The sequence below is a fragment of the Hydra viridissima genome, unplaced genomic scaffold (genome assembly GCF_058129835.1).
Source record: "Hydra viridissima isolate aposymbiotic clone 2 unplaced genomic scaffold, HvirCarnegie_v1 scaffold_20, whole genome shotgun sequence".
Lineage (NCBI taxonomy): Eukaryota > Metazoa > Cnidaria > Hydrozoa > Anthoathecata > Hydridae > Hydra > Hydra viridissima.
In genome coordinates, this window is record NW_028324319.1 from 880,001 (window position 1) to 901,352 (window position 21,352).

Sequence of the window (21,352 nt, forward strand, 5' to 3'; positions counted from 1 at the left end):
ATTTTTTTTAATGCTACAAAAAAATAATAAAAAAACCTGCTAAAAAAACGGTAGCTTTTCGCTCAGAGGACTCAAAAGAGACCTTTTTACATTTTTTTGGATTTTTTTTTTAACCACTTTTTTTTTTTTTACAGTTTTTTATAACATTTTCTCAAAATTGATAAAAAATCTATTTAGGTTCAACAATGAACCTAGAACGAAAATCGAGAACGCTTGAATAACATTATTAAAAGAGAACTGCTTTCCTAAATTATTCTGACATGGTACATAAATTTTTAAATATTTTGGCTCGTAAAATTTTTTTTTTAACTTTATCAACTTTTAGGTTTACAGGTTATTGTATTAGACTATAATAGTTCATATAATCATCATTTCAAAAAATCAAATTACGATAGGAGTTTTTTTAATAATGATTCTATCAAATTTAAACCAACCAAAAAATCCTGGTTTCCAAATTTCACAACTTAAATTGTTAAACATAACGATTTGTCGATGTAAAGAGCTGCTGACAAAAGTTGATGGGGGAAACACGTTTTGTATTATTGCGTGTACTCAACCGTCTTAACTTACCATCAAGAAACAACTATCATACCAATGATCAATTAGTTTTGTCGTACCCAAGCTGCATTAATCATAGAAGAAACATATTTTATTTGCAGAATCATTTGTTTTAGAAGCGAAAGAGATTCTAAACGGACATTAAAAGCATTACCAAAGTTTTCTACAAAGCGTACCACCAATGATATCTGTTTTGTTGCTGTAGCCTGTTACCTGCATCTTTACACTCTAATGCAAAATTAAATTATCTTTATCACCTTCTTATAATCCTAAATTAACAACTCTTATAATCCTAAATTTACAACAAAGAAGATGATGTTGGTGCCACAAAGATTAATATGAATAAAGTCGACAAAGGCATTTTTTTTTCTCTAGAATCTAATAATGAATAGAGCTGAAATAATAAAAATGTTTTCAGATCAATTCCTCTTGAAAACGTTTTGTAAATGTATCCTTGTTTATAAAATATTTATTAACAATTATCTTTAAAAATATTTAATAAAAATATATTACGCGTTATCACATAAAAATCTTACTCTAAAAAATGCTTCCGAAAAAAAGGTCTTACAAAAGTAGTTTTTTATAGTTTTTCTTTTTCTGAAGCTGACAAAGTTGAACATCTTTCTTGTGAAAACTTATTTTTTTTTTAAACTTTTCTATATCGATAAACCAGTCATGCATTGAATTGTAAACGTATTGAAACGGACCATAGCTTATGAAGGGTGGACTAGGTAAATTTGACCCCCCAGAGTAAACTGCGCAGCTCTTAAAGGGGCAAGGATTTTGTTTCCAGGCGTATCTAAGCCCATAAACAGCACCACCGTTTGCAACAAGAAGAACTTTGTTGTTGGTTGCATAGGAAACTTTAGCTTCTATCCAACTACCATTGCTCTGTTGCACCTATTACAAAAATGTTTTTCTTTTTTCAAAAGAAACTTACTTCTTACATATTTTAAAAGTATTTTATAACAAAGCATCTTTGGTCAAACGACATTCTTCTCTGGACCCAAAGTTTTTAAGAAAAAGATGGATATCAATTTAAGATTTAAACATAAAAGTTTTTTTAAAATTTTTAAAAGTCATAAAAACCTTTCTAATGTTTATGGTTAGAATTAGTTGAAAATATATCTAATAAATCAGCTTTTAAATGCTTCTTAAAAATAATTACAACAAAAATAATACAAACAAACCTCAAACCCATCCAGGTTGACAATTTCAATGCCCTGAGCTGGAACTGATTCCGCTTTGTAATATACTATGATGCTTTGCGGTCCTTCCATTGACATACAAACCAATGCTTTGTCAAAGATCGGTCCAGTCCAGTATACACTTTCGTTGAAAATAACTGCGCGTGCGCTTAACACCAATCTCTCGGCCATATCTGCTTTGTCTCGTGGATGAATACTACCGTACGGAGATTTGTCGTCAGCCAGATCCATGGCAACTGCCATAAAAACATTCTCTTGTTGCTTATTAGGCACATAACCATATCCTGCAGTTTGAAGCCATCGAATTGTAGGAAATCCAGGAATATTATCATCAGACAGCGAAGCGAGCTAAAACGTTTCTATTCACCTTATTAAAATTACTATAACTACGTTATTTTTTACATTAATATTTTCACTTGCTTAGATTGCTAAAGCTTGAATATAAGCTACCTGCAAATAAAAATTTGGTGGATATTTGGTGAAAAATATACCTGAACAAAGCCAAAGGGAAACTTTGCATCTGTTTGTCCACCTGTTCCGCTTCTCCAATCTTTTCTCCAACCGTTAATCATGGCGGGAAACGTGCAATTATATCCATTGGGCTTGTAAGCGTTTTGTTCCCCTTGGTACCATATAGCTCCGTAAATTGTAGTGTTAAGAAATGGTGAAATCATAGCGTTCCACAACACGTTGTTATTGTTGTATGTCACAGGGAAACTAAAATTATATAAAATCAGTAAAGTAATTAAAAATTACTTTTTATATCGCTTTTTATTTTTACAGAAAATTATAATGAAGCTCAAAATATACCTGGAGGTCGCATTACAAACGCTGAGAGTTTCAGGAGATGACCAAGATTCAACACAGCTTCCACCGTAGTTGGACGATATTAATCCAATTGGTACTTTATAGAGATCGTATAATTTTCGTCCGTACATCCAGCAAACAGCAGAAAATGGACCAACGGTTGCTATTATTACAGTAAAACACAAGTGCTTAAAAAAAGACTTTGCCACCTTCTCACCATTCCTGTCACTTACGCAAAACGTGGGAGCTCTTGATGAAAGGAACTCCAAACGTGTTGCTCAAGAAGAATTTTGTGACTATTTTACAATAAACTTTTGAAGTTTTGATTTTAAAAATAAAAGTAATGTAAGAAAAATTAGCCTTTTGCACGTGACAAAGTTTTTTCCATAACTACTTAGTGAAAACTTCTGGGAAAAAATCTTTTTAAAAAAAAAACGTGTTTTAAATGAATAACTTAATATAATTTTTACATTCGACTTCTGTTTCAGCAATTAAGTTTAGTAACCTCTTGGGAAAAAGGGGTCGAGAAAGAGAGCTTTTAAAATTCATATTAATTAACGAAATTCGCATGCTTCACTCAGAAAAGGTTTCAGGAGGCGAAAAATAATCTTAATTGCCCTTAATTGGAGATTAGCTTTATTATTAATATCTACATTTGACTCGAGATTCAAAGTTTCCTCTTGGGCGAAAATTTTAAAAATAAATTATCAAAAGATATGAAATTATATTATATATAAAGCCTTGTGAATGATGTTATAATATCGATGTTATTATAGCATTTATACAAAAAGATTCCTTGATTTTTTAACCCGGAATAAAGTTTCAACTTAGCCAAAGCAAAAAAATTTCATTAAGACAGAGAACTTATTCTCAGGGAGATTGCCAAAGAATGTTTATATCCAAATAATACGCTATAGCGATGTAACTTAAGTTACAGCATGCTATTCGAAATAAGAGACGTTACCTGCGGATGGTAAGGTCCATTGTTGTTCAATGTTGGCTGTTGAAATTTCTCTAATAGGAACGCTTGAATAGTATCTTGCCGAGGTAAAAAAACGAATGTTTGTGTAGGTTGAAGCAATTTTCTTCTCATCCTCAGATGTGGATGCCTGAAAGAGTTTTTTTATTATAACTAAACTGATACAATTAATAAACTCTTTAGAGGGGAATTCTTCGATTCTTGATGGATTACCTGGTTTACTGCAAACTGCATGTTACTCTGTCCACCACAAAGCCAGACATTTCCGAATAAAACATCATTAATCTGAATGGTCACTAATCTATTGCCAACAATCGAAGTACCCTCTATTGAAACTGGCTCGCCAGGTTCTTGTTTGTCTAATACGACACTCCAAACGTTATCTCCACTTGCGTCTAAACGAAAAGTAGTTAGTCAAAGCCAAGCAGCAGATATGTAATAACATTCTAAATGACACTTTACAAGTTTGCAAATAATAAACATAAACAAAACTTAAATTAAAAAGGAAAGATGCAATTGAGGATCAGCAAGCTACTGCTGAATTTTAAATCTTTTGAATATTTCATTATTTCATGTGAGAAAAATTATATATATAATATTTTCTGATCTACTTTTTCGAACAACCGTGATGTAGCGTGTTCCTTTGACTTCTATGATGACATCTCTGCCTTCTTCTCCAAATCCCCAAACAACAGCATTATAGGGACTTTTTTGTAACACCATATGATCAGCATAATGGTTTGCAAATCGAAAAACTGACAATCCGTAGCTTCTTTCACAAAGTAAAACCAATACAAAAAAAAATGTCAGCATTTTTATCGACGTTGCAGCTTCTTTATTCTAATTTTATTTGTTGCACAGCAAATATATCGCAGTATTTACTGTCGGAAGTGACTCAAGTTACGTGATTTGCATAAAGAAAAACATTTAAACGTCATTTGCTATCGTGAGCTGTTTTCCTAAACATAAAAAATCACACTTTCGCTAAAAATACAACAGAAAAAAAGTCTTTATCATGTTAAAGATGTTTTTATATCCCAACGAAATTTATTTTGATAAACTATTTGTTCATAAGAAAATAGTCTTGATAATTTTTACCGCCATGTCTTGCGATATTTATTAGCTTTAAAAAACATTTCAACCCGTGCAGAAATTAATTTTTTGTCAAAAAAGTTGTAAGCTGATTGTTGCCCTTTATGTGTCATTAAACGTTTAGCCATTCTAATTTTAAAAAAGTTTTTTAAAAAAATTTTAATCATCAAATAATTTAACATTAACTGTCGAAAAGTCTCTCAAATTGGATAAAGAAAAACCTTTTTAAGGTTTTTTTTGTTATATTCCCGCGAAGCATCTTGTGTAACATAAAATAAAATGGACGCTTTTGTTTCATTTTGTTATAAAATAAAATAAAGAAACAATTTTGGTTGTTAAAGAAAACGTTGTTTTGATTTCTTAAAAAAAAAAAAAACAGCCAAACGGTTGGTTAAGAGAACCATTATTCGCTGTATTATGATTATTAAAAATTCATGTTAGAAATCTGTAAAATAAAATATTTTTGCTTAAAGCATTTTGTAAACATTTGCATTGCGAAAAAAATTCCCAGTTACGAACAGTCGCAATTACGAGATTTTAAATTTCGAATATTTTCGTAAGACGAGAAACGTTTTTGGTAAAAATTCCGAAAGATTGCGTGATTACTAAAAGGCTGGGGCAAAAGGTCGTTAACAGACAAATTTGCAATACTTAACACAAGATATGTTTTTAAAAATTAAAATTAACTCATAGTTTGTCAACAACTCACGCATGTAAAAATGTAATTATATTTTGTGACAGAATTTCATTTTTATTTCCATGTGTGGACACCAAACTCTCACTTAATTAAAGATTGACAAAGCTTCTTTAAAACAGCTTTTATAAATTGAAATGCTTAGGAAATTGAATCGGAAATAACGAAAAAAAAAAAAAATACATAAAATTATGACTTGACTGACTCTAATTTAACATATTTGTAAAAAAAAAGTTTACGATTGTCGTAATCCTACGGAACTAAACGTTCTTAATGCAGATGTCTAATCATATGGTCATAGCAAACTATCATCTTACTCTGCAATGAGTGTCCTGTTACTGCTTTCTTAACACTGCCTTAGTGGCTGCAAATAAGTCTTTGTACTATTGTAAATCCTTCTTCACTTTAACCACCCGATGTTTTTGCAAGAGCTAAGTTTTGTCAATGATTGACAGTTTTCTCAATATTATACTGTTAATAATCCTAATAAGGCAATTTAAAAAACCAAAATCTCACTTATTTTTACTTCACTCTCGCTGATTACCTCAACTGGTTAAACACTGGTTAAGTGACTGGCAGATTGTGATAGCAATAGAAGTAATAGTAAGAGAAGACCTCATACAGGATTTTACAAAAACAATTTATAATAAAACAGCATTTGTGGAGAGTTGATTTAGCAGTGACTGATTACATTGCATCCTGCGGCACGATCTAATAGTAGCACTAAGAAAAACGAAACGCTTTAGCAATCCTAGAGACAAGGCTGAAAATTCAAGAAATGGTTTTAATTACTTGAGATGATTATAAAAGATACAGGAATTAGTCCAATATTTAATTGCGATCAATTAGGCTTCATCACTTACCCAATAACGGAAAATGTCTTCACAAAATAACGTAGTGCTATAGCATCACTAAGCATTGATGGCTCAGTCCGCCGGCAAGTTCCTACTAATTACGCATGCTCCGCTAGTGGACAGGTATTTGTACGATATGTGATCTACATGGGAAATAAGTTGAACATTAAGTACATGAACTTTGGTTCTGATGAAGTTGCCGAGCCCCTAGTGATAAAGTCTGAATGGAATTCCCTGATTTTTGAAAAGGTTCAAAATCATTTATCTGAAGAACATAAATCATCTTGTAAGCCGCATCAAAGTCCTCATATTTGGCTTCACGCCAAATATTAGCTCCCCTCTTCTTGAAATAGCCAAAAAGTCAATGACATACTCCTACGCCTCTCATCTTACACATCTTCTTCGACCTCTTGATCAATGCCTGCCATTTTCCGATAAAATAGTGTAATTTTAGGTACAAAGCATTACGGGATGTCTTGCGGGACCAAATAATCTTAATAAATCGCAACTTAATGAAATATTTAAACTTTTGCATTAATCATACTTTTATATACTTTTGTAATTATATAAAAAGATATATTTGTAACACAACTTTTGCTTAAATTTTTTAAATCACATATCATTTTATTCATTTTTATTAGTTTAAATACATATTCCCTATTTAGATACTAAATAAGTAGTTGATGATATTGAGAAAAAAAAACAACCTTTTTAAAAAAACATGATTTTTTTTTGAAAAATAACTCAAAAGTAAAATTAAACATAGATAATACGAGCCAACTTTTTTTTTTTTTACACGTTTTCTTTCGTGGTGCTATATCTCGATTAAAAAACCTTATAAAATAAGATATCCTCATATAAACTAAGCTTCTAATTAGGCATGATCAATACAAAGATATGTAAAATTGCAATCACTTTTTATTATTTCAATAATTTGTTTTATAATATTCCTTTTAGTTAATAAAATTTCCATTTGCATCAGAAAAACAGTTTCCATTTTGTGAAGCAAGTTTTGTAAAAAAGAATCAATATTAAATAAATTACTTTCATTTGGTGTCAAACTTAAAAGAATTTGAACGTGTTGGTTTATCTACTTTTGGTTTACGAGAATTCAGTATGTCAAGCAAAATATCCATAACTTTAATAAAAAAGGCTGTAAACAAACCATTTTCAGGCAATAGTTTGACAGAAGCATATATATTCAAAGCAGTAACAACTTGACTACTAAATATTTGTACTATCCTAGCTAAATTGGTTAAACACATGGAGTTATTACTGTGAGGAAGCTAATTTTAAGTAAAACAAGATGCCGTTTATAACAATATAACCACCTAAAACCATTATTTATTATTTTACACAGCAGCAAATAAAAAATGAAAAGACGCCAACGCCCAAAACATAACCGATAAAAAAAGGCAAATACGAAACAGAAAAAAGGGTGAATGAAAGACAGTCAGTGGTCAATCAGGAGTTAGTTAAGAGATACGAAAGGAGGGGGGTTACAAGACAGAACTTCAAGAATTACGAAGAGAAGAGTCAATACAGAGTTTTATGTTCTACGGAAAATAAGTAGACTGGAATTTTTGATTTTAAAAAAGGAGTTTAGAAGAAATAGTTTTTATATAATTTAAAGTGGAGAGATTTTTATTAACGATTGCGGTATATTAAAGAAAAAGAATTGTTATTATTAGAGTTTAAACAAAATTTGCGCGTAAAGAAAAGTACGCGTGTTAACAAGAATAAGTCAGAGTGCTACCATTACAAAGAACCAAGAGGCTTCCCCATACACCTTTGACCCAAACCTCCTAACCTATACGAAACACCAAAACCCCATCCCCATTCCCTTAAATAAATAAAAAAAAAACGTTCTAAAACTCCCCGCCTCACATTACTATAAAAACCAGCAATTAGTTATTTCCATTTTGTTGATAACTCACGAACCATCAAAAAAAAAGAGTTTAGTTCACTTGTTTGCCATTAGATTTAATTTCAATGACCTTATAAATTTTATTTGTAAAAATCAAGATGTTGCTTTAAGGACATTTCATCAAAACAACGCTACAGTTCCGTTCAAATTTTGTCATGGTGCCTACTTTCATTTTTAGTAAAGCCAAAACCTTATTAGAAAATCCAGGTTGTAGGCTCCCAAAAGAATTTTTAAGAAACATTATGGTGCTTCAAAGAAGTAATGAAAAAACTCTTCTAAGTATTTTAAATGGTTATGGACTGCAATACATAAGCCTCAAAGCTGAAAGTTTATCTTTATCAGTCCAACGTTCTTTCCTCGCTTGTTTACGCAATTGATGGTTGAATAAAAGGATGGCATATTTAATATTATTAATAGTATATCTATAAAATTATTTTATATAATCCCGCAAGACATTCCATAATTCAATGAACAGACAATTACACTTAAATATATGGATTTTTGGTCGAGTTGGCATATATTGGCATACATTAGTTGTTTGCATACATTAGTTTTTCGGAATGTTAAAAGCAAACGGTAAAGCTTGACTTTAGAGTATACAAAAATACACAAGTATACAAAAATACACAATGAACCAGTATCAAAGAAGCATTTTCCTGGGCTACTTTGTTCCCTCTTTAAGAGTTCTTTTACTTTGGACCTAGTGAAAAGTGTTTTTAAGGACTCAAAGACTAAAACTGCAGCCATCTAGCCACGGCCTCCCCAAAATATTGAGAAACACAAAACGTGACTGGTTAAAGTGAACCATTCAACACCTACATCTATTCAAGTTAACTTGTAGCTAATGCTGTTGCTTTTTAAAATTGAAAAAGTAATATTGTTACAAAAGTTACAAAGCTTGTAAAAAAACACAAAACTCGCTTTAACTTCTATGCGCATAGTCTTATAGGCCTGATACTAGACTGAAAGATGAATAAGTTAAGTGGGAAGATTCCATTTGAGTTTAGGAAATTTCTGGTGGAAAACTCCAAAATTAAACGCAGTGCGTCAACTTACCCCTTAGCCAACTAGCCCCGGTCTCCCCTACATTTTTCATTGGTCGAAAGTAATACAATTATACAGCGATGAAATAGCTATGCCCAGGTTTCCTTTTCGTTAACTAACTTAAATTATTATTTGCTTTGGTTTTCCATGGAATTGCTATTAACAACAAAAATTTACTGGGTATGACGGGAATTATGATAAACATAATACTTAAAAGTAACTTAAATACTAATGCGTTTTACTGATAAGTGAGAGTGGTGTACCTTGGAGGTGTGTGTACCTTGGAGGCACGTCAATTCTGCTGCCATCTTGAAAGATGAATTCAACCTGAAATTTTAGTTGCATGTATTGGCCATTAAAGGGTCATAATAAGCTGTTTTACCACTGCTTAAGGTGGTACATCCCCATTAATTTTGAAATTTTTTAGAAAAAATCAATTTTTTGAAAATTGGTTTTTTAAATTCAAAATTTTTCATAGAACAATATTATTAATTTTTTTTTTAATAAATAAATAAGGAAGTGTGTATAATTATGTGTTTTTTGGCCATAGTAAATTGAGAAGTCCGTAGCAACGCCATAGCAACGCATTTTAAAAACAAAAAATGTAAACTACTTACTAATCATATGAAGACTCCACGGGAAGAAACGGCAGGGTCACATTTTGAAAATTTTGACATTTTACACATTCTAGCTTTATTAACCACCAAAGCATAGTTTGTATTTGAATTCAAATCAAATAAACAATTTGATGCATATTTAAAGTTTGACGGAATGAAATCTCTTTTCTTCATTATACAAAAAATTACCTCCCCGAAAAACAAATTTTTAAGAATGTGAATAATGTTCGGAACTTTCTAAAAGACATCAACCAAGTTTACCTTCCTTATTTTTTGAATTATCAAGACTGATATTGATAGCTTTAAGTCCTTGTTTTTCAAAATAGTAACAGATGACTTGGTTGATGTAAGTTTAGTAAAAATGGCGGCAAATGAAAAACCATTAGAAATGCTAAAGAAATCCAAAAAACGAAAAAGTAAGGAAAGATTGCGTGAAAGTAAAAAAAAACAAAGACTAGCATCACATAAAACAGGACCTGAATGTAATTGTAAAAGGTTGAAATGCTTCGAAATTGTTAAAAGAGAAGATAGAATTTCTTTATTAAGTTATTTTAACTCTCTAGCCAGCAAGGATGCTCAAGATTCGTATCTTGCTAGTTTAATAACTTTAAATAATGTTTCAAGAAGAAGACCACGAAATATCGATTCAAAAGGTTATAATAGCAGTTACAAATATAAACTTTTTATTACAAATCAAGAGGTAATAACAAGTGAGAATTCGTTTGTTCATGTTTGCTTTTCTGCATTTACTTCAATCTTTGGGATAAAGAAGGGAAGATTGGAGACAATAAAAAGAAGTCTTTTAACCACAGGCAAATTATAATTTTTTATTGAATACATTAATAGTTATAAAATCTTTTTTCTTAATGCAAGTTTTCAATAACATTAATCTTATATAAAAATTACGTTTTTTCATTATATAGGTCACTCACCCCACGATCAAAGAGGAAAACACAAAAATCATTATAATAATTTTACTCCTGAACTTAAAAATAAGATATGTGATCACATTTCTTCTTTCAGAGGTCGAGAGTCTCACTATTCTCAAAATAAAACTAGGCGACTATATCTTCCTGAAGAACTGAATATTACCAAGATGTTTAACCTGTTTAAAATCAAGTATGGAAATGAAAAATTGTCATATGAATCTTATCGCAAAATATTTAACACTAATTTTAACATTTCTTTTGGGTACCCTAGAACTGACACTTGTTCTAAATGTGATGAGTTTAAAATTAAAATCGAATCAATAAAATTTGAACTATCTCTTAATTCAGAGTGCAAAAAGCTTAAACAACAATTAGATGAGATAGAATTACAGAAAGAACAACACCACAAAGATGCCAAAACATTTTATGTTAGAAAACGAAATGCACGGTTTAAAGCACAAAGGGAACAAAGATTTGAGTCAATTGCTTTTGATTTCCAAAAAAATCTCAATTTACCAAATCTATCAACCAATGACTTTTACTACAGAAGAAAACTGGCATTTTATTCATTTAATATTCACGTGCTTTCAAGTAATGAAGTTTTTTTGTATTGTTATGATGAAACTATTGCTAGAAAAGGGGCTGATGAGGTAACGTCAATGTTATATGATTTTTTTATGAAACATTTAGACAAAGAAATTCGATCTGTAGAGCTGTTTTGTGATTCATGTGCCGGCCAAAACAAAAACTATACATTAATTCGTTTTATGGATTTCCTTATTCATGAAAAAAAAAGGTTTGACTTCATTAAAGTTATGTTTCCAGAACGCGGACATTCTTATATGGAGTGTGATAAAGATATGGGGTTAATTAATTGCAAAACACCTGCATGTATTCCATTAGATTGGATTAACACATTCAGAAATGCTCGTAAAAGACCCACTCCATTTCAAGTTGTAGAATTGATGCAAGATATGGTAAAAAATATAACTGATTTTTTAAGACCATTTTATAAGAACAAATGTCCAATTCCAACACGTCCTCTTTGTGAAATTTGTTTTAGAGGAGACTCAACTGGCATTATATTTCATCGTGATTCGTGGAATGGGTTATTAAAAACAAATTTAAAAAATAATAGGAAGATTGCTATAAAAGGTGAGATCCCAATACTATATAGTGCAAAACTTTGTATCTCCGAGGCAAAGTACAGAGACCTACAAGTGTTAAAAAAGTTCACATCCAATACAGAGTTTTATGATTCTCTGCCTTACAATCAAGAGCTTGTCGAGGCATTTCATGAAAATATTGACTCTGAAGATGATGAATAAATAGACGCCTTTTTTCATTTGTAGTTTGACCTTTCTTTTTCTTTTTTTTGTTAATGTTTCTTGAAAGATTTTTAAAAGTTAATGTTTTTTCTTTCTCTGCATTTAAACTGAATCAATTTATAAAATTAATAATCACAAGATATTGAAATATTGATATTAAGATAAAAATTGAGAATAGACATAAATATTAGTTTTTTAGTTACATTTACCCATAAAAATTTAAAACTCATTTATTATAAGGAAAGACTCCCTGCAATAAATACCTGTTTGTACATATAGTTTTGTGAAAGAAAAGTGACATCTGTATGGGCAAAGCTTTAAACCTTAGAATTAAGAAGAAAAATTGCATTTTGTCATCAACAACAAAAAGGTATTTTTAATTCATACTGGCCCCAAGACTGTTTTAAGGTCGATACTAGGTTCCAGTGGTGAAGTCGGTTGATTAAAAAGGCTCCTGCCTGATTTTATTTACAAGCTAATATAAAATAATTAAAACATTAACTTTTCACTTGATCTAAAAACTTAAAAAGACGTTATACCGGGGAAAAAACGGCAGAGTCCAAAAAAAACTTCACTTAAAAAAGAATGTCTAAAATGAAAATTATTGCACTTAAATTGAAAGTATAACTTTAATTGCATACAAAAATGGTTATTTTTGCAATATACTTTAAAAATCCACACATTTTTCCTAAAAATTTAAAAGATATACAGGCTTAAAAGGTTAAAAATGAATTATCTCAAAACGAAAAAATGTGACCCTGCCGTTTCTTCCCGTGTAGTCTTCATATGATTTAATACGAAAAGGACCCACAATATAATAGTGGAGGTTTTTAATTGGGCTCGTGCTTCTTTTCCTAATATAACGAACTTTTATTTTGTTTTTTGTGTTTTTCTCAAAATGTCATGTTTACCAAATACCTAAATTTTAAAACGCAATATTTTCTGTTTGGGACCATATGCTGACTTGAAATTTTCAGGGTGTTTTTGTTATTAATTGACTTAGGTAATGAACCAAAACTACAAATAAATATGATGTATAAGTATGTTTAAAATCTTTTTTTCTTGCTTTTTTTGTTAACAATTTTTTTAAATATATAGAAAATTATTTTTAAAATGTTTTATGCATCTTTAATGCATGATTTTGGTTCATAACCTCTTCGTACCTTTTAGGAACATAGTGTGAAAATTTCAGAGTTAAAAGATATATAGAACTGGAGATATCTTGTTTTAAATTACACCCATATTTTGGCAATTCGTATGGAATAAGTGAGGCAAAGTTGAGCAATCGAGATTTCTTATTTAAAAAAAAAAATCAGCATACTTGTTTTAACTTGTGTATTGTAGTTTTAATTTTGTATTGATTATTTTAAGGAAATTTTTTAGAATGGGGGTGTACCACCTTAACACATTTGTTGATGCAATAAAAATAAAAGTTTGTTTTCGACACCAAAAAGTAATTTTTTTAGGGCGTATTCTTTTTTTTCTACAACTGTAGTTATAAACTTTATTTCAAAACTGATTATCAGAACTTGTAAAGCATGTTTTTTAAGCTACATTTATGTATGTTTGAAACTGCTTAACCTTTTAACTACCGCTAAATAAGTTGTGCCGACTATTTCCGGCGTATAAAAATAAAAATAATACCATACCGGAATATTCCGGCAGCGTTACATAGACTTTCTTATGATATTGGTTTTATTATTTGTTATTGCCTGTTCCCCTAATTGGTATTTCTATTACAATATTCACGGATGTTTTTTAAAGAAAGGTCTGCCGGATATTTCCGGCTACCATAATTACTTTTATACCATTTAGCCGGAATAATTCGGATTTATATTGCGGCTTTACTTTATTACGTTTTCAAAAATGGCGTTCAATAAAAAAGTTTACTCTTTGCAAGAGGTAATAAATTACTTTAGTAGTTTGGATTGTGACGATGATGACGAAGACAATGGAGAAGATATTAGTGATGGTTCTCACGATGAGATTGAATTAAATATTAGCAATTTTAATGAAGATTGTACTAATGTTGAAGACATTGAAATAAATATTAACAATTTTGATGAAGATCGTGCTATTGTAGATGTAGACAACGAGAATATCAGAGAAATGGAAGTTGAAAGTCTTTTAGATTATCATATAGTAAATAAAAACCAAATAAGCAACCTATGGACTTGTCCAAACTTGTCCCAAATATTATACTAACTTTACGGAAGATTTAACCGGTAAATTTAATGGTATAAATAATTTTTTACTTTTGGCCGCTTTTGGTAGTTAAAGGGTTAGCTCTTAACCTATAGATATATGGTGGGGATTTTGTAAAAACTATGGTAGCGGTGTACCTTGGAGGTAGTTAATGCTGTGTGCCTTGGTGGTACCACCAAGGTACACACTTGCATGATTTTCTAAATATTATTTTGAGTAAGTTTGTTATGAAAGTATTTCTTTAATGTCGCTATAGTGTGTCGCTTTTAATGTCGTTTTATAATTATTATTATTGTTTTTTTTGTTAATTAAGAATTTCTTTAGTACAATATGTGAAAAAATACAAAATTAATAAAATGCCTAGAAGTAAAAATGGATTTAAAAGAAAACCTATACGAAAAGAAGACAGAAAGAGCTGTAAAACTTATAGTGAACAATGAACTGTCTATATACAGAGCTTCAACAACCTTAAGAAGACACAGAAACAAATTCCTTGAATCAGGCTTAATAAAATTTTGTTACAAGAAAGACAACAACGTTAAGCAAGTCTTCACGGAAGTTGAACATAAACTTCTAGTTGATAACATTTTGAAAGCTGCTGATCTTCATAATGAACTGACTTTGAAAGATATTCGAAAATTGGCTCACCATTTTGGGAAAGCAAATCAAAAAAAGTATGATACATCTTGGGATAAAAACAAGATGGCTGGAAAAGAGTGGCCAAAAGTGTTCCGGAAAAAATATTCTAAAGAATTATCGCTTAGAAAGCAACAAGTCCTGCACGCTCAACTGCTTTTAATAGGGAAAATGTAGCACTTACTTTTCAAAACTATGAAGTAGCTCTTACGCTTGAACAAAATCAAGGTATTATAGCATTTAACATATGGAATGTTGATGAAACCAATGTTAGCACTGTCCATATTCCTCCCAAAATCTTAGCAAAAAAAAGTCAAAAGAAGGTTGGTGGAATGACTAGTGGTGAACGAGTATATAGTATAACAATAATTGGAGCAATAAATGCTGGAGGTGGTTATATGCCTCCAATGTTGATTTTCCCTCTTAAGAAGTTTAAGGACTTTATGTTAAAAGGGGCCCCTAAAGGTACACTTGGTGGAGCAAACCCATCGAGATGGTCAAATGAAGACTTGTTTCTAGGATTTATGAAACATTTTGTAAAGCACACCCGTTCAAGTAAGAAAAATCCTTCTAATCTTTTACTTCACAACCATGAGAGTCATATCTCAATACCACTAATCCAGCTAGCAAAATATAATGGGATTACAATGGTAACATCTCATCCACACTTTAACCACAAAATGCAACCCTTAGAGACGTATTTGGTCCAATTAAGACATATTACAACAATAAAATGAAGGATTCGATGTTAAAACCAGGCAATACTGGGAAACCAGCAACAATCTATGACGTATCAGATAATTGTTGGACAAGCTTTTCTCTTAGCTTTTCCTCCAAACAACATTACGCCCAGTTTTCTAGTAATTGGCCTTCATCCACTGAATAAGAACATTTTCAAAGATTATGAGTTCTTGTCATCAACTATAACAGATCGATCGCAACCTGTGTCTGAAGACCAGCCTGGAAACAAAAGTAAGCATATTAAAGACTTTTTGAGCAAACCTGGGCCCTCAACCAATACTGAGGTAACTAGCTGCAGTCCTGCTTTTTTGCAAACCAGATAAACGCTAAGATTGTGTCTCCTGATATTATTCTACCTTACCCAAAAGCTCAATCATGAAAACAAACTGGAAGAGGTCGTCTTAAGAAAAAGTCTTGCATTTTAACTTCCAGCCCCATAACACTTCAAATTGAAAAAAATACAACTAAGAGAACAAAAAATAAATCTGGCAATAAAATGAAAGACAAAACTGATAATAAACAACCAGGACTTGTTTTGAAAAAAAAGCTGAGCTTTACCTTAGAGCAAAGTACTGAATTAGAGGAAAATGTAGAAGTAGTATCTGGCAAAGTATCTGCTCAGTCAGAAATAGACTTCGAGGTTATGAAAGATTCAGATATAAAAAAAATCCAGTCTGGAGTTTTTATCTTGACACAAACTCATGGCAAACATGGTGTAAAAAACTTTGTTGCAGAGGTGCTAGAAGTTGCTGACACATTTTTTAAAGTTCAGTACTTGAAAAAGGACACAAACTCACAAAGATTTACTAGAGAAGATAAAACTGTGTATGAATTGGACAAATCAGACATGGTCTTTCAGCTGCCACATCCCTCTATTACAGGAGGTTCAGGAAGACAGCTGGAAAAAACTATCATTTGGTATTACCTTTAATAATCTAAATGTAGAGTAGACAAATATTAAATCTAAGTGAAAGACTTAAATTAACTAAACTTTAGTATACACTTTTTTTTATTAATCTTTTCTTAATAAACTTTATTTCTTATATAAGTTTTTAATACTTCTTAATTTGAATTAGTTTAAATTTATAATCATATACAGTTATATAAATTAATAAACAGTTTATATAAATTTAACTAGTTTGAATAATATTATCTTAAATGAAGCTAATGTGAAGTCTAATTATCCTGTAAGTAAACATTATATCAAATTTCTACCATGTTGAGTAATTAATCTGTTAAAACGATGAAACCTCCAAGGTACACCACCGGTGGTGTGCAGCTAAGAAATCTGACAATTCTGAATCTTATGAATTTGAATCTGACGAATCTGAACACACAACTGATGAGGAAGAGATCCAGTCTCAGTCAATACAAACTGATTTATTTCTGCAAGATCTTATTCCATGTGATCGAATGCCCTGTATGGCTCACACAGTCCAGCTTCTCATAAAACCAGTTTATGAACATAGTAGTGCAACCATCTTAGAAACGAGACAAGTTGTATCAAGAGTTAGGAAATCAAGTCTGGCAATTGAAAAGTGTGAGAAGTCTGTGATAACTGACTGCAAGATGGAACAATACATATCAGATGATTTACCGGCTGTTGAAAAAAAAGACATCGGTGAATGAAGTTCTTACAGAAATTGGTACATATTATTTTACTATTTATGTTATTAGTGTATATAAATTATTTTCGGAATTTTATTAAATCTACAAAATTGCGTCTTACCTTATTTAAACTAAAAAAATAAATAAGGTTATAAATTGTAAGAAGTTCATTAGTCATTATCATTAAAAAACAAGACAGGGTATATAGGCTTTATATTAGGTTTACTAATAACACGGAAAGACTTTACCCTGCCTTTTAAATCACATCACAATAGCATGGAAAAAAGAGACGTATATCAATGACAATTATTAGTTATTACAATTGTTATTAGTAAACTTTAATTTCAGATGGTTTACTTAAATTAAGGTATCGATACATCCAAAGCAAGTGAATGGGTTCGTTTTCAAAACATTTCTTCACTTTTGGAACCCATTGCAGTACAAACAGATATACTTCAGACCGATGCCCAGTCTCTTTCACAGGTTCTACCATCTATACTTAATTTGGAATGCCATTTACAAGAATATCCTTCCAACAAGTCTTTGACAGCGAATCTTCTTGGAGATCTACGTCAACGGTTTCAATCAATTCTGCAGCCGGACTCAGATACGTTTAATCCTCTTCCATCTGCTGCATGTTTGTTAGATCGTTACTGTCTTTATTCTCACCAACCGTTGCTGTCTTTATTCTCACACCGGAAATGGGCACCTTGCTCCTCGCAGCAAAGATGTATATAATAAAAGTTTGTGGAGAAGAAAAAGAATTACAAGCTTCTGCTGAGTCAAATGGATCTGAATGTGAATTTGCTGCCATAAAGCGCTTTAAGTTCTTGTCAAATAAAATCTTACAAAAGAAGGAAAAATTTATAACCAAGACAATCTCACTGTTGCAAGTCAGCTGTCAAGAAATTTGGTAGACATAAGCGGTGATGAAGCGCTGCCAAGTAACGGCCTGCTCTTTTGGAAACAAAACAAAAGCAAGTATAGCAAGATTGCAATTTTGGCTGAAGATTTACTGTCCGCCCCAGCACCACAGGCGTTTGTAGAAAGGATATTTTCACTTTGTGGAATTTTAACTGTTGGTCGCCGCAATCGAATGAAAAAAATCATTAGAGATGAGAATTTTTATGAAACTGAAAAAAAACTTGTAATTATAATTCAACCAGATATTTTCTATCGATTTCGAAAAAAAATCTTATTATAACTCAATTGAATCATTGAATGACTATTTTATGACTATTTGTATGGTTATTTAGATGTTTATTTCTAAGTTAAAAAATTGTTTAAACATTTTTCTTAAAACGTATGTATTACATTATTTCTTGAAATAATGATAGGGGAGACCGTGGCTAGTTGTCAGCAGGGGTAAGTTGACGAAATGCGTTTATCTGCAGAGCCTTTTATCAAAAAGTATCAGAAATCTCAGTGAACTTTCCTAATTGACCATTTCATCTTGGGTCCTATGAATAAAACTGCTATAAATATTCCAGTCACAATTCATTTACTATTATCGGTCAGGTTTTTTTAGTATTTGTCGTTTTTCAGGATCTTTAGGCAGTATATTGAAAGGCTTTTGGGGTTATATGATATATACGTTATATGATATGTTATATTTATGTCAACTAAATAGAAGTTTTATATCTTTATGTTGACAAAGTGATAGTTTTATTTTTTTGTCAACGAAAGTATAGTTTTATTTTTATGTTGACTTAATCATAGTTCTGTTTATTGTTGACAAAATGAATGTTGATAAAATGAAAGGAAGCCTTCAGTTTCATTACAACGTGTCAGAATCACAAGTAGGATATTTCATGTTTTACTAATTTTTGGTAATCAAAGTATTCCTTCAGTATTTTTGTATAGTAAAAAATTAATAGTTAAATTTCCAATGTGTGCCTTCTTTTGTAATAAATAATGCAAAATATTTCTTTTAAGCAACGTTCATTTTATATAGTTTTAATAGATTATATTTGGGAACTTATTATGTTACATTTTTGGATAAAATATGTTTGGGCATAAAATTTTTATCTGCTTGCATTACTAAAATAATAATGCCAAAATAATTATATTGATGATGAATTGTAAGGTTTATTTACTTGGTATTGTAATACTGCAAGACGAACTGAGTTTTGTTATTTATATTAGTTATGTTTAATTACATTCTATAATGAAATTAACAAAATAAATACTTAATTTCATTACAGTCAAAAGAAGAGATTAATATAATTTCATTACCATTATTTTTATAGCACTGGGGATGATACAGATCCTTATCCAAATATTATTCAATCATTACTTAATTAACAGAATTGAGCAACCATGATGCAGTATTTTATGTAATAATCTTAAATTTTAATAAATTCTTTACATTTCCGTTAATTTCGTATAATTTCGTACGAAACGTAACTTGAAAAATTCCGTTTAATTTTTTAACGAAATAAACGTAAGGCTGAGTTTTGTTCGTCAATTATGTTAATTACGTTTAACGTAATTAACGTAATCAGACGTAATGAACGAACGTAATGCAGGACTTTACTTTTATCGGTCAGGTTTTTTTAGCATTTGTCGTTTTTCAGGATCTTTAGGCAGTATATTGAAAGGCTTTTGGGGTTTATTGGCAAAATTTTCACAAGGGAAGCTGGAAAACAAAAATACTTTTATAAAATTAACTTTTTTTTAAAATTTTTATTTCTAACGATATTGAAAAAATATATTTTTACAAAAAATTTTTAAATTTACAAATATTTTTTAACTTATTTTTTACAAAATAATTTTTTAGGGGATTTTGTTACCAGGAAATAAAGGTGGGGTGTTGTTTTGGCTTCATATTCGAACTACTAACTGCTACTAGTTAAGCGTCTGCGTCTCGTTATTTTTTTATTCGAGACGAGACGATCCTAAAAGCTTTGTCCCGATTAGCGATAAAAATCGAGACAACTTTCAATTTTCAGCCGAAATCCGGGACGATACCGAGACGAGACGAGAGGAGCGTATAATAGTTTTTAATTGCAAACTTTGTCAAACAGTTTATTTAGTTGTGTCACTAGTTGAAGGTGCATCAGTTGGAGTTTTGGATGGTCCAGCAAAAGGAGCTGGAGTAGAACTCCTCGAACTGGTGATGAGTGGTGTAATACCTGGTGCATGAGATGTTGTAGCAGTAAAGATTCTAGAGGAGGTCATACTTGCACATGACATCGGCTGACTTGGCAATCTTGGATTAAGCTGAATCTCAACCACACCATCGAATTCAACAACATTGGCTTGATCACTCTCTTAAGACAACAAATCAGGAAGGAAATTTACAAAATTTTTTTAAACTGAGTAAAATTTCAGTTTGAAAAAAATTTAAAAGTTTAAAGTTAAAACAAAAAACATAGAAACAATAAATGGAAGTGGCAAAATTTAAGATTTTACTAAAGGCAAAGATAAAGTTAAGATCTCTCTTTAGAATTTTTGTTAATGCCCTACCAGGATCTTTGTCATCTTCTGAGGTCAGTTTCCATGACTTGATTTGAACAAAGTCATAGTTCTGTTGGATACAGAGCAACTTTTCAACATTTTCCAGCTGAAGCTTGGTCAATTTGTGCGTGACTATGTTTCCTCCTGCAAAGAAGGCCCTCTTGGAAGTGGCCGAAGATGCTGGAATTGCCAGGTAACGCCGTGCTCCTTCAGCCAAAAGAGGTAAAGTCATTTCATGTTTTTTTCCAAAACCCAAGAATATTTTCCTGGGCCTCTTTACTTGGCCAGGAATGAATATTCTTGTAGTCATCCCATTTGTTGGCAATATCGGACTTGTCCGAAATTGCTGTGTGTTGAGAATGAAATTCAATCACGTCTTGAGCGAACGAATCTGTTTCCTCCTCCAAGCTTGCAGTGGCCGTTAATTGATCCATGATTTTCTTTAGCCATTCATGATGATTGGTGTGGTATTCAACCAAGTACTTATAGGTTTTATCATAGGTTCCAAATTTTTTGGATGCCACGCCCTTGTAGTAAGGATTAAGGAGATTGCCAACACCAAGAAACATGGTATGAGCGCCAGCATAGGGAAACCTTTTATCAAGCTTGGCTGAAAAAGTTCTAAAAAAAGATTTGCTTGTGTCTGACAAATCATCCTTGACCAAT

General features: G+C 31.1%; 3 protein-coding genes across 3 annotated transcripts; 2 read left to right on the forward strand and 1 right to left on the reverse strand.

Moving 5' to 3' along the window:
- Positions 1–1,037: 1,037 nt before the first annotated feature.
- LOC149876463 (sialate O-acetylesterase-like) lies at positions 1,038–4,466 on the reverse strand. The gene is made up of 7 exons (XM_090075371.1): positions 4,164–4,466; positions 3,766–3,947; positions 3,538–3,682; positions 2,577–2,736; positions 2,258–2,483; positions 1,749–2,114; positions 1,038–1,458 (listed from the first exon to the last, which is right to left on the reverse strand). Exons 1-7 carry the CDS (start codon positions 4,363–4,365, stop codon positions 1,123–1,125), a joined length of 1,617 nt encoding a protein of 538 aa, XP_089931497.1. The 5' UTR covers positions 4,366–4,466; the 3' UTR covers positions 1,038–1,122.
- Positions 4,467–9,978: 5,512 nt separating this feature from the next.
- On the forward strand, positions 9,979–12,115 carry LOC149876464 (uncharacterized). Its single transcript, XM_090075383.1, has 2 exons — positions 9,979–10,592; positions 10,704–12,115. The coding sequence occupies exons 1-2, from the start codon at positions 10,142–10,144 to the stop codon at positions 12,035–12,037; spliced, it is 1,785 nt and encodes a 594-aa protein (XP_089931509.1). The 5' UTR covers positions 9,979–10,141; the 3' UTR covers positions 12,038–12,115.
- Positions 12,116–16,794: 4,679 nt separating this feature from the next.
- On the forward strand, positions 16,795–18,012 carry LOC149876465 (uncharacterized). Its single transcript, XM_090075405.1, has 2 exons — positions 16,795–17,265; positions 17,595–18,012. Exons 1-2 carry the CDS (start codon positions 17,208–17,210, stop codon positions 17,963–17,965), a joined length of 429 nt encoding a protein of 142 aa, XP_089931531.1. The 5' UTR covers positions 16,795–17,207; the 3' UTR covers positions 17,966–18,012.
- Positions 18,013–21,352: the final 3,340 nt, after the last annotated feature.

Excerpts from the sequence above, each read along its gene's own strand:
- LOC149876463 (XM_090075371.1), bottom strand. The coding sequence starts at position 4,365 with ATGCTGACATTTTTTTTTGTATTGGTTTTACTTTGTGAAAGAAGCTAC. Across the intron at positions 3,948-4,163 it reads CATCACGGTTGTTCGAAAAA|ACGCAAGTGGAGATAACGTT; the intron begins GTAGATCAGAAA and ends CTTTTCGTTTAG. Across the intron at positions 2,115-2,257 it reads TTCCCTTTGGCTTTGTTCAG|CTCGCTTCGCTGTCTGATGA; the intron begins GTATATTTTTCA and ends GAAACGTTTTAG.
- LOC149876464 (XM_090075383.1), top strand. The coding sequence starts at position 10,142 with ATGGCGGCAAATGAAAAACCATTAGAAATGCTAAAGAAATCCAAAAAA. Across the intron at positions 10,593-10,703 it reads AAGAAGTCTTTTAACCACAG|GTCACTCACCCCACGATCAA; the intron begins GCAAATTATAAT and ends TTCATTATATAG.
- LOC149876465 (XM_090075405.1), top strand. The coding sequence starts at position 17,208 with ATGATTTACCGGCTGTTGAAAAAAAAGACATCGGTGAATGAAGTTCTT. Across the intron at positions 17,266-17,594 it reads TGAAGTTCTTACAGAAATTG|GTATCGATACATCCAAAGCA; the intron begins GTACATATTATT and ends ACTTAAATTAAG.